The sequence below is a fragment of the Salvelinus fontinalis genome, chromosome 34, assembly GCF_029448725.1.
Source record: "Salvelinus fontinalis isolate EN_2023a chromosome 34, ASM2944872v1, whole genome shotgun sequence".
Taxonomy (NCBI): Eukaryota; Metazoa; Chordata; class Actinopteri; order Salmoniformes; family Salmonidae; genus Salvelinus; species Salvelinus fontinalis.
This window is the reverse complement of record NC_074698.1, coordinates 16,297,202-16,313,388: the sequence shown is the minus strand read 5'-3', so window position 1 is coordinate 16,313,388 and position 16,187 is coordinate 16,297,202. Positions and strand designations below refer to the sequence as shown.

Below are 16,187 nucleotides of genomic sequence, written 5' to 3'. Positions count from 1 at the left end.
AGTATTCAGACCCTTTACTCAGTCCTTTTTGAAGCACCTTTTGGCAGTGATTACAACCTTGGCTCTTCTTGGGTATGACACTACTAGCTTGGCACACCTGTATTTGGGGAGTTTCTGGAGATCCTCAAGCTCTGTCAGGTTGGATGGGGAGTGTCGCTGCAGAGCTATTTTCAGGTCTCCAGAGATGTTCGATTGGGTTCAAGTTCGGGCTCTGGCTGGGCCACTCAAGGACATTCAGAGCCACTCCTGCGTTGTCTTGTCTGTGTGCTTAGAGTCGTCCAGTTGGAAGGTGAACCTTCGCCTCAGTCTAAGAACCTGCTCCAGAGCACTCAGGACTCCATCAAGGATCTCTGTACTTTGCTGTACAAGGCCCTTCTCTCCCAATTGCTCCGTTTGGCCGGGCAGCCAGCTCTAGGAAGAGTCTTGGTGGTTCCAAACTTCTTCCATTTAAAAATGATGAAGGCCACTGTTCTTGTGGACCTTCAATGCTGCAGACATTTTTTGGTACCCTTCCCAAGATCTGTGCCTCGACACAATTCTGTCTCCAGCGCTCTACAGACAATTCCTTCAACCTCATGGCTTGGTTTTTGCTCTGACATGCACTGTCACTTGTTGGAACTTATATAGACAAGTGTGTGCCTTTTCCAAATCATGTCCAATCAATTGAATTTACCACAGGTGGACTCCAAGTTGTGGAAACATCTCAAGGATGATCAATGGAAACAGGATGCACCTAAGCTCAATATCGATTCTCACAGCAAAGGGTCTGAATACTTATGTAAGTAAGGTATTTGTTTTTTATTTGTAATAAATATGCAAAAATTTCTAAAAACCTGTTTTGCTTTGTCATGATGTGGTATTGTGTGTAGATTGGTGAGAAAAAAAGAACAAATTTAATCAATTTTAGAATAAGGCTATAACGTAACAAAATGCACTGTACATTATTTAATTGGCAGTTATGGGTAAGACCTTATGATCTCATCAACTAGCTGCATCTATATCATTTGAATTTCCATTAATAGGACTGGTATGACCAGATAGGAGTCCAGTGACCCTTTATCCCCAGTTCCAGGCATTCATGTCTGGATTGTAATGCATATACGGAAGCACATGTAAATGCTATATTCAGAGGTTGATGTTGATTATTGGTCATGATACAAAATAGTCAGTGTAATGTTTATCCATATATTTTAACAGATTTTAGTTGTCTGGGTTCTCTGATTTTAAGCGTATCTTCTGGGCGGTTTGAAACCACTCCTTGAATTGCATCAGATGTAGATATTGTTTTCCACACACAGACCTAAGCAGAAAACACATTTTGAACAGTTATATTTAATAACACAAAAACAACTGTTCCAACATGAACTTGTTTGGAAAAATTGTTTCTGATATGATACTAATATGATACAAATTGTATTATGAGGGCATGGGAGTACTGAAATCTCGCGATAGGTCTCTAGTGACAACATTTCCAGAGCGCCCTGTGATTTTTCAAAACAGTCCAATAGGGTGATGCTTTTAATCGAACTGACCAATCGGGGAGCTTTATGACAGGAATTTAAAGGTCTGTACAAATGTTCAATGCATTAGCTAGAATTTCTAAAGAAGGACCGGGTAAGTGCTCATATTTGGGAAATATTCGATGTACTTCTATATATTACTGCTTTACTTTGTTGAAGGGGTTTGCTAGCCACTCTTCCTGGTCACTTGTGACTGATATAACTTTATAGAAAAGCCAAAAACGTGTTATTGGATCCTAGCTAGCAATTCGTATTATAAAACTATTTGTTGCATTTCGTTTAGGTGCTCAAAAAAATCTTCCTTTATCAAACTTCATCGAACATTTTTATCAGTTTTCTCAAAAATGTCTGCTAGCAACGAGAACGGTGTCCGTCTGGACAAGTTCAAGAATAAAGGAAAAGATGCGAATGTAAGTGACATGCATGGCACATTTTTCAGTGTTTATGGCTTGCTAGCTAAATGAATCTGGCTAGGCACAGTCACCTGATGGTTGTTGATCACTTTGCAGGAACTTAGACGCAGGAGAGTAGAAGTGAACGTCGAACTTCGCAAGGCAAAGAAGGACGATCAGATCTTCAAAAGAAGAAATGTCACCACTTTGGTCGACGAGATAACTTCCCCACTTCAAGAGAAAAGCCAAAACTGTCAGGTGAGTTTGTTAGGCCTGTCTGTTAATACAATTCAAGTGGCGCACAATTGGACCAGCGTCATCCGGGTTTGGCCGGAGAAGGCCGTAAAATATTTTGTTCTTTACTGACTTGCCTAGTAAAATAATTCCAATGGCAACAACCTGTTGTCTTAATTTACAGGCCACTCGACAGTGGACCGTGGAGGAAATTATTGCAGGTGTGAACAGTAACAACCTTGATGCCCAGCTCAACGCCACGCAAGCTGCAAGGTAATCAATGTAAAACTGTCTGGGAAATCCTCTTTTTTTTTTTTAAAGTGTTGGCTATCATGATTTGTTGCTTTTTCAATTGTTCTCATTACAGGAAGTTGCTATCCCGTGAGAGACATCCTCCCATTGACCACATCATCAGTGCTGGGCTGATTCCTAAGTTAGTTGCTTTCTTGGGTTTGGAGTCACCCCCTATCCAGTTTGAAGCTGCCTGGGCTCTAACCAACATTGCATCTGGAACATCTGACCAGACCAGTGCTGTTGTGGAGGGTGGAGCCATTCCAGCCTTTATTAGGCTTGTCATATCTCCCCACCCCCACATCAGCGAGCAGGCTGTTTGGGCTTTGGGTAACATTGCAGGTAAAGCCTTCCTCTTTTGTTACAGCATCTCGTCAGTGTATAGAGCCCTAAACTGCATAAGTTATCTCCCACCCCTAACCTTGCATCCTTGATTTATTCTGTTAGGTGATGGGTCAGTCTACAGAGACCAAGTCATCAAGCATGGAGCTGTGGCCCCCCTGCTTAGTCTGCTCGCTGTCCCTGAGCTTTCTTTGTTCTCTGTAAGTATTCTTAGTGGCTAGACACTTAATGTGGTGATCCTTGGCAACCATTCATAAGTAATGGACAGTCACTTGACTTGTTCATGACACGCTACAAAGTATCAGTCTTGTTTTTTGATAACTCCTTGCCCCCACATTACTTTCCTCACTGACCACTGGGAGGTGCTGTAACTCAATTAATGAACACCTCTCAAATATTTGTTTGTCTTCTCTGCAGTCTGGCTACCTGAGGAACATCACCTGGACGTTGTCAAACTTGTGCCGCAACAAGAACCCATCTCCCCCTCTGGCAGCCGTGCAGCAGATCCTGCCCACTCTGGTGCGTCTGCTGCACTATGATGATAAGGGTGTGCTGGCAGACACCTGCTGGGCATTGTCCTATCTGACAGACGGGCCCAACGATCGCATTGAGGTGGTGGTGCAGACTGGCCTGATATCCCGCCTGGTGCAGCTGCTTGGCTCTGGGGAGATCGCTGTTGTGGTATGTGCCCAGTCTAGTTATCCTGCAGAGGTGGTGGGCTGTCATGTACAATGATGAAGTAGTCACCATATTTATATACACTCCTCAAAAAAAAATAAAGGGAACACTTAAACAACACAATGTAAATCACATTTCTGTGAAATCAAACTGTTCACTTAGGAAGCAACACTGATTGACAATACATTTCACATGCTGTTGTGCAAATGGAATAGACAACAGGTGGAAATTATAGGCAATTAGCAAGACACCCCCAATAAAGGAGTGGTTCTGCAGGTGGTGACCAGACCACTTCTCAGTTCCTATCCTTCCTGGCTGATATTTTGGTCACTTTTGAATGCTGGCGGTGCTTTCACTCTAGTGGTAGCATGAGACGGAGTCTACAACCCACACAAGTGGCTCAGGTAGTGCAGCTCATCCAGGATGGCACATCAATGCGAGCTGTGGCGAGTGGGTTTGCTGTGTCTGTCAGCGTAGTGTCCAGAGCATGGAGGTGATACCAGGAGACAGGCCAGTACATCAGGAGACGTGGAGGAGGCTGTAGGAGGGCAACAACCCAGCAGCAGGACCGCTACCTCCGCCTTTGTGCAAGGAGGAGCACTGCCAGAGCCCTGTAAAATGACCTCCAGCAGGCCACAAATGTGCATGTCTGCTCAAACGGTCAGAAACAGACTCCATGAGGGTGGTATGAGGGCCCGACGTCCACAGGTGGGGGGTTGTGCTTACAGCCCAACACCGTTTGGCATTTGCCAGAGGACACCAAGATTGGCAAATTCGCCACTGGCGCCCTGTGCTCTTCACAGATGAAAGCAGGTTCACACTGAGCACATGTGACAGACGTGACAGAGTCTGGAGATGCCGTGGAGAACGTTCTGCTGCCTGCAACATCCTCCAGCATGACCGGTTTGGCGGTGGGTCAGTCGTGTGGTGGCATTTCTTTGGGGGGCCGCACAGCCCTCAATGTGCTCGCCAGAGGTAGCCTGACTGCCATTAGGTACCGAGATGAGATCCTCAGACCCCTTGTGAGACCATATGCTGGTGCGGTTGGCCCTGGGTTCCTCCTAATGCAAGACCATGCTAGACCTCATGTGGCTTGAGTGTGTCAGCAGTTCCTGCAAGAGGAAGGCATTGATGCTATGGACTGGCCCGCCCGTTCCCCAGACCTGAATCCAATTGAGCACATCTGGGACATCATGTCTCGCTCCATCCACCAACGCCACGTTGCTCCACAGACTGTCCAGGAGTTGGCGGATGCTTTAGTCCAGGTCTGGGAGGAGATCCCTCAGGAGACCATCCGCCACCTCATCAGGAGCATGCCCAGGCGTTGTAGGGAGGTCATACAGGCACGTGGAGGCCACACACACTACTGAGCCTCATTTTGACTTGTTTTAAGGACATTACATTAAAGTTGGACCAGCCTCTAATGTGGTATTCCACTTTAATTTTGAGTGTGACTCCAAATCCAGACCTCCATGGGTTGATACATTTGATTTCCATTGATCATTTGTGTGTGATTTTGTTGTCAGCACATTCAACTATGTAAAGAAAAAAGTATTTAATAAGAATATTTAATTCATTCAGATCTAGGATGTGTTTTAGTGTTCCTTTTTTTTTTTTTTTTTTAGCAGTATATTTCAACATCTATGGTACGATGTCTGTTTTCACCCAAGTGCCCACTGTCTTTGACCTGTCTCCTTCAGACTCCTTCTCTGCGTGCCATTGGAAATATGGTGACTGGCACGGATGAACAGACTCAGGCTGTGCTGAATGCTGGGGCCCTCTCCATGTTCCCTGGCCTGCTTCGCCATCACAAGAGTAACATCCAGAAGGAGGCCTCCTGGACACTGTCCAACATCACTGCAGGGAGAGACTCTCAGATCCAGGATATCATCAATGCTGGCCTGGTCCCTCTCATGGTAGATGTCCTACGCAAGGTATGTAGGTTTGTTTTCTGTAGTATCTTATATGATAGGATTTGTATAATTAGGAATGGTGGGATGTTTTTTTTATAATACTATTACGCATCTGCATTTCTATACAGGGTGACTACAAGACTCAGAAAGAGGCAGTTTGGGCAATAACCAACTTTACCAGTGGGGGCACAGTTGAACAGGTTGTGTACCTTGTTCAAGCCAATGTGCTGGAGCCTCTGTTGAATCTACTCTCAACAAAGGACAGTAAAACCATCCTTGTCATCTTGGATGCCATCACCAACATTTTCCTGGTAAGGGGACTTTCTCGCCAAGAATAAGTAAATAAATCTTAACGGTGTAGACATAAGCATTTGTACCCTGTAACTGCAAGATTCGGGTGACATATTTATTCTTTAACTTGTTTTGTCCATCAGGCTGGAGATAAGATTGGTGAAGCAGAAAAGCTGTGCATGATGATCGAGGAATGTGGTGGGCTAGACAAGATTGAAGCTCTGCAGTCCCATGAGAATGAGCTAGTCTACAAGGCCTCCCTCAACCTGATTGAGAAATATTTCTCTGGAGCGGTGAGCATTGTGTAATGGTGACTAATTGAACCTGTCCTATTAGATGGTATTTCCTTTGCCTAAATTTTTCTTGCATGTGCTGTTTTCTAGGAAGAGGAAGACCAATGTGTTGCTCCAGAATTGACAACTGATGGCTATGCATTCCAGATCAGTGAGAACCAAAGCACTTTCAACTTCTAAATACCACTTTTCCTTTCATCTCTACTGTATACTGCCACTGTTTGTCCTCTGTAATAATGGACTTTTATTGTCTGACATGTACATATGTTTTATAATTGTCTGTAAATAAATGTATTAAGATTCCAACTGCTGTAATTTCTTGAGGTTTGGGTGGATTGGCAATGCATTGAATTCCAATATGAATCTTTATAGCTTCCACCCTCTTTTTCTGTAAGAACGAAATGCAAATAAGCGGTTTTTGCTACGGTATCTGGACTGTCAGAGCCAGTTATTTTTTTTTAAATTACACTAGTCTGACAAAGTTGTATTTTTCTCAGTCATTAGCATTTTGGCATCCGATCATGTCAGTTTTTAGCCAAGCCGTACAGGCAGATGTTTCCATCCCCATGTCGTCATTGGTCATTTACTTACTAGCCTCCCTGAAGTGGGATCTGCAATGAAGGGCGCACGAGCTCCACAGTTCAACTCTCGTCTGGCTGGGAGGAGGACTTAATTCCAATCGGTCCGAAGCTGAAGCGCGCTGAAGATGTGAAGTGTGAACTCGGTTCGCTTGCTTACTCTAAAATAATTAGTCGGCCGGAACACCGATGACCAAATACTCTTGCAACATCAAATGCATTCTGTGGCATCCTATCTAGTAATTGTTTGTGCGCGACAGTGATTGTGTGATCATGATGGCAGCAGTGCTGTCTACATCCGGGCAACAATGCCTTCATTCCATTATTGTTACTTCTGTCTGAAACTGGTTAGTCTTATTAAATATTAAACTGGAAGCAAGATGTCTAACCAAGGAGTTCGGCGAAATGGTCCGGTTAAACTGCGTTTAACAGGTAAGAGACCCAAAATGTTGAATGTTGTCCCTCCACAAATGTGTCTACTTAGCGCGACCTAGCTACTATAGCTAGTTATGTTTCTTGTGTGTCGCTAGCCCAGCTAACGACGTTAGTTTGTAGGACAAACCTGTGTTCGAAAGGGTGCTTGCTGTGGTTTAAAAGTTTGGGCGCACTTTAATATTTCGAGTAGGGCACGTTATGTATGTGATAAATTTAAACAAACTAAGCTAAACGACACAGTAGCTAGATAACTTGGTAACGTTTCTGAAATATGATTTATAACGCCTGCTAAATTAAATAGCTAGCTTGTTAACGTTGGCTTCTAACGTTAGCTAACCAGCTAATTTGACGTTAGCACAGGCAAAACAGAAGTAATCCACCTGGGATTACTGTTAGTAGCTAGCTGGCTAACTAAATAGTAACATCACTTGTTTAATCATTCTAGATAAGAAATAGTTGGTGTTAGCTGAAATTCAATTACGTCCACAAATTTGTGTAAGAACACTGTTAGGATAGATTACCCTCTTTCATTTTTAAACTAAACATATACCATAGTAATAATCATGTGGGTAACTAACATTCTCATTATTTGCCATAAGTGTCACTGTCCCACATGACTTATTTGTTGTGCTATTAATCTAGCTAATAAAACAATGCCATTGCTACTACACAATCTGTATAATTGAAGCATAGATGGCGACTAAATGAGCTAGATGGAGAGACTATGGCTGCGTTTACACAGGCAGACTAATTCCGATCTTTTACACAATTATTGCTGGGGGGGAAATTTGTGGAAAAAGATGGGAATTGGGCTGTAAGTGTAAACGCAGCATATCTCCCAGACATTGCACATCATACTGCAAAGTGGGGATCAATCCCCCACAGAATGCTGTGATGCAAACAGGGTATCAACGCACTTGCTGGGTCGCTCTTATTTGTTTTTTTTTACAATTTCAACACAAACAGTGAAACGTTTACATGAGAGGACATTGTTTTGACTGGGAGAGGGGGATGACAGCAGTTGTGTTTGATGTACCTCCAGGTTCAGGGCCGAGTCAAATTCCAGGCCTTTCCAATCACCAGGAAGAGCCAAATTAAATATTTAAGCTAGTGCTGTTTCTGATAGAAATGCGTGTAGTGCAGGGTGTCTCTGGACATAAGTGAGAGAGATCTGCCTGATGGTGAAAAGAGATTACTCTCAATGGTGTTGCTTAAATCACCTGTGCTACAGAGGCCTCGTTTGCACAGGAAGCCCAATTCGGATCTTTTGCCCAATTTTTGGGCAAAAGATCTGATTGCTCAAAAGACTAATTGGTGAAAAGATCAGAGTTCGGCAGCATTGTAAACGCAGCTTTAAGCATGGAAAGTAAAGCACATTGAAAGTTCTGACAACCTGTGAATTTGTCCAAATGTGAGAACTTTTCTGCACAAATTCTACTGGTGCGGTAACCAGGTTTGAACTAGATAGCCCCATTGAAATGTTTCCAACGTAATATCCTGAACTTAAGACAGATTTCGGTGTCTGTTTTGTTTGTCCAAACTAAATGGTCAAGTGCAACACTGTTTTCTGTCACTTTTTTTTCTTGAACTTTGTAAATTACCCACTGTGAATTAGTCTGTCGTTCCACTTAGAGATTGACTGCATTGGTGTCTTGGAGAAATAGTAAGAATGTGAAATCACTGTCAAAAACAAGGAGAGTATGATCACATGGACCTCTTTTCCTGACATTACACAATGTGTATTTGCACACTTAACTACTTTCATATTTGCTTTTCTGCCTGTCTTCCACATGTCTGTCAGTTGAACGGAAGGACTTTTTTAGCGAGTCAGTGCTGTGGTGGTATGTCCTCCTTACCTGACTACCCATTAGTGATTGGGGGGGATCGATTGTAGAGGTCGACTGATTATGATTTTTCAATGCCGATACCGCTTATTGGAGGACCAAAAAAAACGATGCAGATTTTTATATATGTATTTGTGATGACAATTACAACATTACTGAATTAACACTATTTTAACTTAATATAATACATACATTAAAATGTCTCAAAAAAATGAGACATGTTCAATTTCGTTTAAATAATGCAAAAACAATTTGAGAAGAAAGTAAAAGTGCAATATGTGCCATGTAAAAAAGCTAACGTTTAAGTTCCTTCAGAACATATGAAAGCTGGTGGTTCCTTTTAACATGAGTCTTCAATATTCCTCATTAAGAAGCTTTAGGTTGTAGATATTATAGGACTATTTCTCTATTCTCTCCATTTGTATTTCATATACCTTTAACTATTGGATGTTCTTATAGGCACCATAGTATTGCCAGCCTAATCTTGGGAGTTGATAGGCTTGAAGTCATAAACAGCGCAATGCTTGAAGCACAGCGAAGAGCTGCTGGGAAATGCAGGAAAGTGCTGTTTGAATGAATGCTTACGAGCCTGCTGCTGCCTACCACGACTGGTATATCAAATCATAGACTTAATTATAATAAACACGCAATTTCTTTCAGTGAAATACGGAACCTTTCTGTATTTTATCGAACGGGCGGCAACCCTAAGTCTAAATATTGCTGTTACATTGCGCAACCGTCAAATTAATTACGGTCTTTGTTAGGAAGAAATGGTCTTCACACAGTTCGCAACGAGCTAGGTGGCCCAAACTGCTGCATATACCCTAACTCTACTTGCAAAGAACGAAAAAGAAGTGACACAATTTCCCTAGGTAAAAGAAATTCGTGTTAGCAGGCAACTAAATATGTAGGTTAATGTGCTTGTGTATTGATTTTATGAAAGGCTTTGATGTTTATGGTTAGGTACACATTGGTGCAACGACGGTGCTTTTTTCGTGAATGCGCATGTTAAATCATCACCCGTTTGGTGAAGTAGGCTGTGATTCGATGATAAATAGACACTGCATTGATTATATGCAACACGGGACAAGCTAGATAACTACACATGGTTGATGATATTACTAGTTTAACTAGTGATTATGTTAAGATTGATTTTTTTATACATTAAGTTTAATGCTAGCTAGCAACTTACCTTGGCTCCTTGCTCCACTCGTGTAACAGGTGGTCAGCCTGCCACAGTCTTCTCGTGGAGTGCAATGTAATCGGCCATAATCGGCGTCCAAAAATGCCGATTGCCGATTGTTATGAACACTTGAAATCGGCCCTAATTAATCGGACATGCCGTTACATATCGGGCTTTTATTTGACGATATATCGTTTGGACAATATCGCAATATTATTTTTGCGCTAGTTGGCTGTACCTTCACCAAAACTCATATTTTTCCTTCATAGCTTGTTCTCCATCTTTCTCCATTCTCCATCTGTCAAATATTGTATATACTTAATCATCACTATTTGGGCATAATAAGATGACATGATTGTGAAAATCTAATGTGTTTACTTACTGATAGGTGAGTTTGTATAAGTAATATAGGTCTGAGCATGAGTTGTGAATTGATAATAGCAGCTTGTTGACTTTGACACATTGCTGTTGATGAGTTTGTTATTGGGTAAACCCTGAATGATGAGTTGTTACATGTGAGCAGTCTTGTCGCTGTTTGCGTTCCTCTGAGCTTCTCCTTGCTGACATACCCCCCCATCCATTCGAACCAGATGTTGCAGACAGTTGCCAGCTTTTAAACTGGAAAAATATGGCAAGCAAGCCGCTAAAACTAACACTTGTGGTGAGAATTGCCCCTTGAATACACAAGACAGCTTTCCATTAGGCTCTACAGCTGATCACTCTTAAATTATGTCACACAAACATGGTTAATGGCACAATACATGATCCGGTAAGTAATAAATTACAGCGTTAAAATATGGCTCAATGCGGAGCACCTAATCTGATCAGCTCTAAATTGTATTACTCAAACATGGTTCATGACCAAATGGTATCCATTCCAAACAGCCATAAATTTGTCAGGACACAGCACATGCTAACTTATGTCTCCCATAAAGTCATTTGAACAAAGAAGCTGTGGAAGGGAGAAGTGATCCCTCCATTTTAACACTGAGGCCTCTGATCCCCAGCTGTTTGTAGCCGAGAGCTGAATTTGCCTCACCCACCAACAGATTTGAACAGCACAGACATTGATTAAGAGATCTCCATAGCATCAGTAAAACGAAACGCTTAGCAATAGGTTCTAAAAAAAAATATAAGGGCCACCTGTTCTTAGTTTTATTGTCTGACCCTTTGTTAGTTGATTCAACTCTTTGTTTAGCATGCATATTACTCTTCTGGGTTTTGCCATGTACAGGAAAGAGGGAAGAGCTTACTCTATGGGATTGTCTAGCATTCTCCACAAAAGCATCCCCCTTTCTTTCTTTCTGTGAGTCACTCAGTCCTGTTCTTTCCGACTGTAAACTGCTCCCCTCCCAGTCCTAAGCGCGTGTCACCCCCACCCTCAGTGAGAGAGAAAGCTGTCGTGTGGTGCTGGGTTTTTCTCTGACTCAGTCAGTGGTTTTGGATCTTTCTTTTGACTGGGAACCAGCTACTATTGAGGACAGCATTGAACAAAGCTGCAGCTTTGTCAGGTTTACCTATTGAAATGTCTACATTTTATTTAGTCGATTATAGTTGCTAGCTACCTCGCTGGGATCTTATAAAATGGGCTGTTGAAAGAACACAGATGCACTTGTCTCATTTAAATCAAAGCGGCCCAAAAAATAATCTTGTGACAATAGGTTGCGAGACTAAACATTCTCTCGCTGTACAAATCTGATTGAAGGATCCATTTCTCTGTAGTGCTTAGTATACCGTTTCGGTTAACATGTTAGGTAGTGGGGGAAAACTTGCAGCTGGGCACAGATGGTGCGACAGAGGCACAGCACTTAATGATCAAGAGTTCTAAATGTGTGCCGAGTCTGCCTGGTGTGTTCATGTGACTCAGGCCGTTTTACAGAGTGCCTGTATGGAAGTGATTTTCGTCATCTGGGTGTTCAGATGGGATACATCGTAAATACACAATGATTAGGTACATGTGGGGAACTGTTGACTTTGCTACTCCATTGCAGAACAGTTCCACATTTTGCTTAAAGAAAAGGAAAACAAAATAATAGCAATTATTGCGCGTCATTTGTAAATGTTTTCCTTCCCCCGCTGAGGGCCCTCCAATAATTGCAATTTTTCCATAAATTAATTGACTGGGGTTGGCTTTCCTGTTGGTTCAGCTGCTCTTCAACGAGGACGAAGGCTTCTGCGGTCACACTCACAAACCGCTGCCAGCAATAGAGGCTTAGTGGGCAGCATCGGAGAGGAAGCTCTTTACAGATGAACATTTGTCCAAATGTCACCCCTGACAGGTGGGGAGCAGACAAGAGAAACTCCCTTTGAGGTTCATATTAATAATAAAGTGAAGAATTGCAGTCCTATTACGCAGTAGGACTGTCTGTTGGTCCTCATGTTTTGCACAGATTGCTGGGGGGATTATGAGGACTGTCCTCTCTACAGTGCAATGTGTTTGAGCAATCAGTCAGTGGTGGACCTTAGGAGAGTGGTGCTCCCAGCTAGGCCGTGCATAGGGTGGCCCATCAGACAGAGCTTTATTATCTTCAGTGGTGGATTGTTTTCCCAACTTCAGAGTTCTTTATTGAACTTAATGCTGGCTTAGGTTGGTTTGTGTGCTTATCTCACTGACTCAATACATTCCATTCAAGTCAGGTTAATGGATTATAGTTTCCTTGTCTGATTTAGAAACTAAATGCACAGACCACCTCACATTCCCCTTTCTATAGACAGGTGGGTTGTTTACTAAACGAACTGATGCGTGCACAACTTTGGGGCAGCACAGATGGGGTTGGCTTACAAAGAATTATTGACATGTAAACCATATTTCATCTTAATGTTTATTGAGAACATAAATACATTTGCCCAATAAACACTGGTGTCTCTCAAAAGCATCGTTAGTTGTTGATTAGCTAGCTAGCGAATTTTAGCCATGTTGGCATAGCCATGACATACGTCAAAACACTGCAAAACAAGACAACTAGCTGAAACAGCCACCTATGATTCCCCACAGCTACAACAAGGGCAAGAAGCTGCCATCTGACCGTTCAGAATCATAACACGGCCTTTTGCCTCTTAGATGTGAGTGCATCATTGTTTTGACGTTGTCAACCAACCCGTCTGTCTATACTCCGCTCTGTCTTGCCTCTGTAGATTATGTTCTTTGTGAAACCAGAGGGCATCCAATGATAAGCAGGTGCTGAGCGTGAGAATCAGTCGACAGAACGTCTGCAGCCAGCCCCTCTCTGATGAGTGCTCTCCAGGCAGCGGCTGACATTATTTACAAGCGCCCCTCCACCTTACTGTCTAACAGAGGAAACACTGTCCTTCAAAGGCCTGATGTGTTAACCTGGCAGAGCCGGTTATTGGGTCAGAATTGGTTTAGCGGTGAGGGGGAGCTCTAGTGAGAATGAATCTGATGCTTGTCTGCAGGCTCCTCATCACTGCTGCCTGAACTCCATTATTTTCCTCCCTATCCCTATTCGCGCTCTTTTCTCAAACGCTGCCTTTGAAGTGAGAAATGTCACTTTGGGGTATTTTTTCACTATGATTCACTTTAGATGCCCTTGTTGTTTTTCAGTTAAATAGTACAGGGAAAGTATTGGGTACTTAGAAATGAGTTGTGTTCGGTCTCACTCCCTTGACCAATGTAGGCTAGTCGTAATATCTAGTGTCTTAAAGGGATAATGCGAGATTATGGAAATACTTTTTAAAAATGTATGTCTGCGTGCAATATGAAGGAAGTTCGAGGTAGTTTCGCGAGCTGATGCTAACTAGCGTTATATGTTGTATAGCTGCAGTGAAATGTGTTGTTTTACAGGGTCAGCCATAGTTATATGGTGCCTCTGGAGCAAATTAGGGGTAAGTGCCTTGCTCAAGGGCAAATCTCTCTCTCCCTCTCTATATATATATATATATATATATATATATATATATATATATATCTTTCTCACAGGATGTTGGTTGCACTTTAATTGGGGAGGACAGGCTTGTGGTAATGGCTGGAGCTGAATGATACCATTCCATTAGCTCCATTCTGGCCATTATTATGAGCCGTCCTCCCCTCAGCAGCCTCCTGTGATAAATATATATATATATATATATATACACTGCTCAAAAAAATAAAGGGAACACTTAAACAACACAATGTAACTCCAAGTAAATCACACTTCTGTGAAATCAAACTGTCCACTTAGGAAGCAACACTGATTGACAATAAATTTCACATGCTGTTGTGCAAATGGAATAGACAAAAGGTGGAAATAATAGGCAATTAGCAAGACACCCCCAATAAAGGAGTGGTTCTGCAGGTGGTGACCACAGACCACTTCTCAGTTCCTATGCTTCCTGGTTGATGTTTTGGTCACTTTTGAATGCTGGCGGTGCTTTCACTCTAGTGGTAGCATGAGACGGAGTCTACAACCCACACAAGTGGCTCAGGTAGTGCAGCTCATCCAGGATGGCACATCAATGCGAGCTGTGGCAAGAAGGTTTGCTGTGTCTGTCAGCGTAGTGTCCAGAGCATGTAGGTGCTACCAGGAGACAGGCCAGTACATCAGGAGACGTGGAGGAGGCCGTAAGGAGGGCAACAACCCAGCTGCAGGACCGCTACCTCCGCCTTTGTGCAAGGAGGAGCACTGCCAGAGCCCTGTAAAATGACCTCCAGCAGGCCACAAATGGGCATGTGTCTGCTCAAACGGTCAGAAACAGACTCCATGAGGGCCCGACGTCCACAGGTGGGGGTTGTGCTTACAGCCCAACACCGTGCAGGACGTTTGGCATTTGCCAGAGAACACCAAGATTGGCAAATTCGCCACTGGCGCCCTGTGCTCTTCACAGATGAAAGCAGGTTCACACTGAGCACATGAGCACATGTGACAGACGTGACAGAGTCTGGAGACGCCGTGGAGAACGTTCTGCTGCCTGCAACATCCTCCAGCATGACCGGTTTGGCGGTGGGTCAGTCGTGGGGTGGCATTTCTTTGGGTGGCCGCACAGCCCTCAATGTGCTCGCCAGAGGTAGCCTGACTGCCATTAGGTACCGAGATGAGATGCTCAGACCCCTTGTGAGACCATATGCTGGTGCGGTTGGCCCTGGGTTCCTCCTAATGCAAGACCATGCTAGACCTCATGTGGCTGCAGTGTGTCAGCAGTTCCTGCAAGAGGAAGGCATTGATGCTATGGACCGCCCGTTCCCCAGACCTGAATCCAATTGAGCACATCTGGGACATCATGTCTCGCTCCATCCACCAACGCCACGTTGCTCCACAGACTGTCCAGGAGTTGGCGGATGCTTTAGTACAGGTCTGGGAGGAGATCCCTCAGGAGACCATCCGCCACCTCATCAGGAGCATGCCCAGGCGTTGTAGGGAGGTCATACAGGCACGTGGAGGCCACACACACTACTGAGCCTCATTTTGACTAGTTTTAAGGACATTAAATCAAAATTGGACCAGCCTGTAGTGTGGTTTTACACTTTAATTTTGAGTGTGACTCCAAATCCAGACCTCCATGGGTTGATTAATTTGATTTCCATTGATAATTTTTGTGTGATTTTGTTGTCAGCACATTCAACTATGTAAAGAAAAAAGTATTTAATAAGAATATTTCATTCATTCAGATCTAGGATGTGTTATTTTAGTGTTCCCTTTATTTTTTTGAGCAGTGTATATTAACTCAGCAAAAGAAATTACGTACCTTTTTCACGACCCTGTCTTTCAAAGATAATTAGTAAAAATCCAAATAAATTCACAGATCTTCATTGTAAAGCGTTTAAACACTGTTTCGCATGCTTGTTCAATGAACCATAAACATTTAATGCACCTGTGGAACGGTTATTAAGACACTAACAGCTTACAGATGGTAGGCAATTAAGGTCACAGTTATGAAAACTTAGGACAATGAAGAGGCCTTTCTACTGACTCTGAAAAACACCAAAAGAAAGACGCCCAGGGTCCCTGCACATCTGTGTGAACGTGCTTTAGGCATGCTGCAAGGAGGCATTAGGACTGCAGATGTGGCCAGGGCAATAAATTGCAATGTCCGTACTGTGAGACGCCTAAGACCGCGCTACAGCGAGACAGGACGGACAGCTGATCGTCCTCGCAGTGGCAGAACACGTGTAACAACATCTGCACAGGATCGGTACATCCGAACAGGTACAGGATGGCAACAACAACTGCCCGAGTTATAGCAGGAATGCACAATCCCT

General features: G+C 43.2%; 2 protein-coding genes across 2 annotated transcripts in view; both read left to right on the top strand.

The window, feature by feature from the left end:
* Positions 1–1,518: 1,518 nt before the first annotated feature.
* On the top strand, positions 1,519–6,260 carry LOC129833298 (importin subunit alpha-1-like). The gene is made up of 11 exons (XM_055897795.1): positions 1,519–1,614; positions 1,804–1,930; positions 2,030–2,170; positions 2,331–2,419; positions 2,514–2,779; positions 2,885–2,979; positions 3,197–3,460; positions 5,158–5,391; positions 5,499–5,681; positions 5,805–5,954; positions 6,045–6,260. The coding sequence occupies exons 2-11, from the start codon at positions 1,865–1,867 to the stop codon at positions 6,132–6,134; spliced, it is 1,578 nt and encodes a 525-aa protein (XP_055753770.1). The 5' UTR covers positions 1,519–1,614; positions 1,804–1,864; the 3' UTR covers positions 6,135–6,260.
* A 283-nt stretch (positions 6,261–6,543) lies between these two features.
* The window catches only part of LOC129833294 (E3 ubiquitin-protein ligase SMURF2), a 56,755-nt gene continuing 47,111 nt past the window's right edge, over positions 6,544–16,187 (top strand). The window contains exon 1 of the mRNA XM_055897780.1: positions 6,544–6,964. Within this exon, the coding sequence (XP_055753755.1) occupies positions 6,913–6,964 (52 nt within the window). The 5' untranslated portion in view covers positions 6,544–6,912. The remainder of the gene's footprint in view (positions 6,965–16,187) is intronic.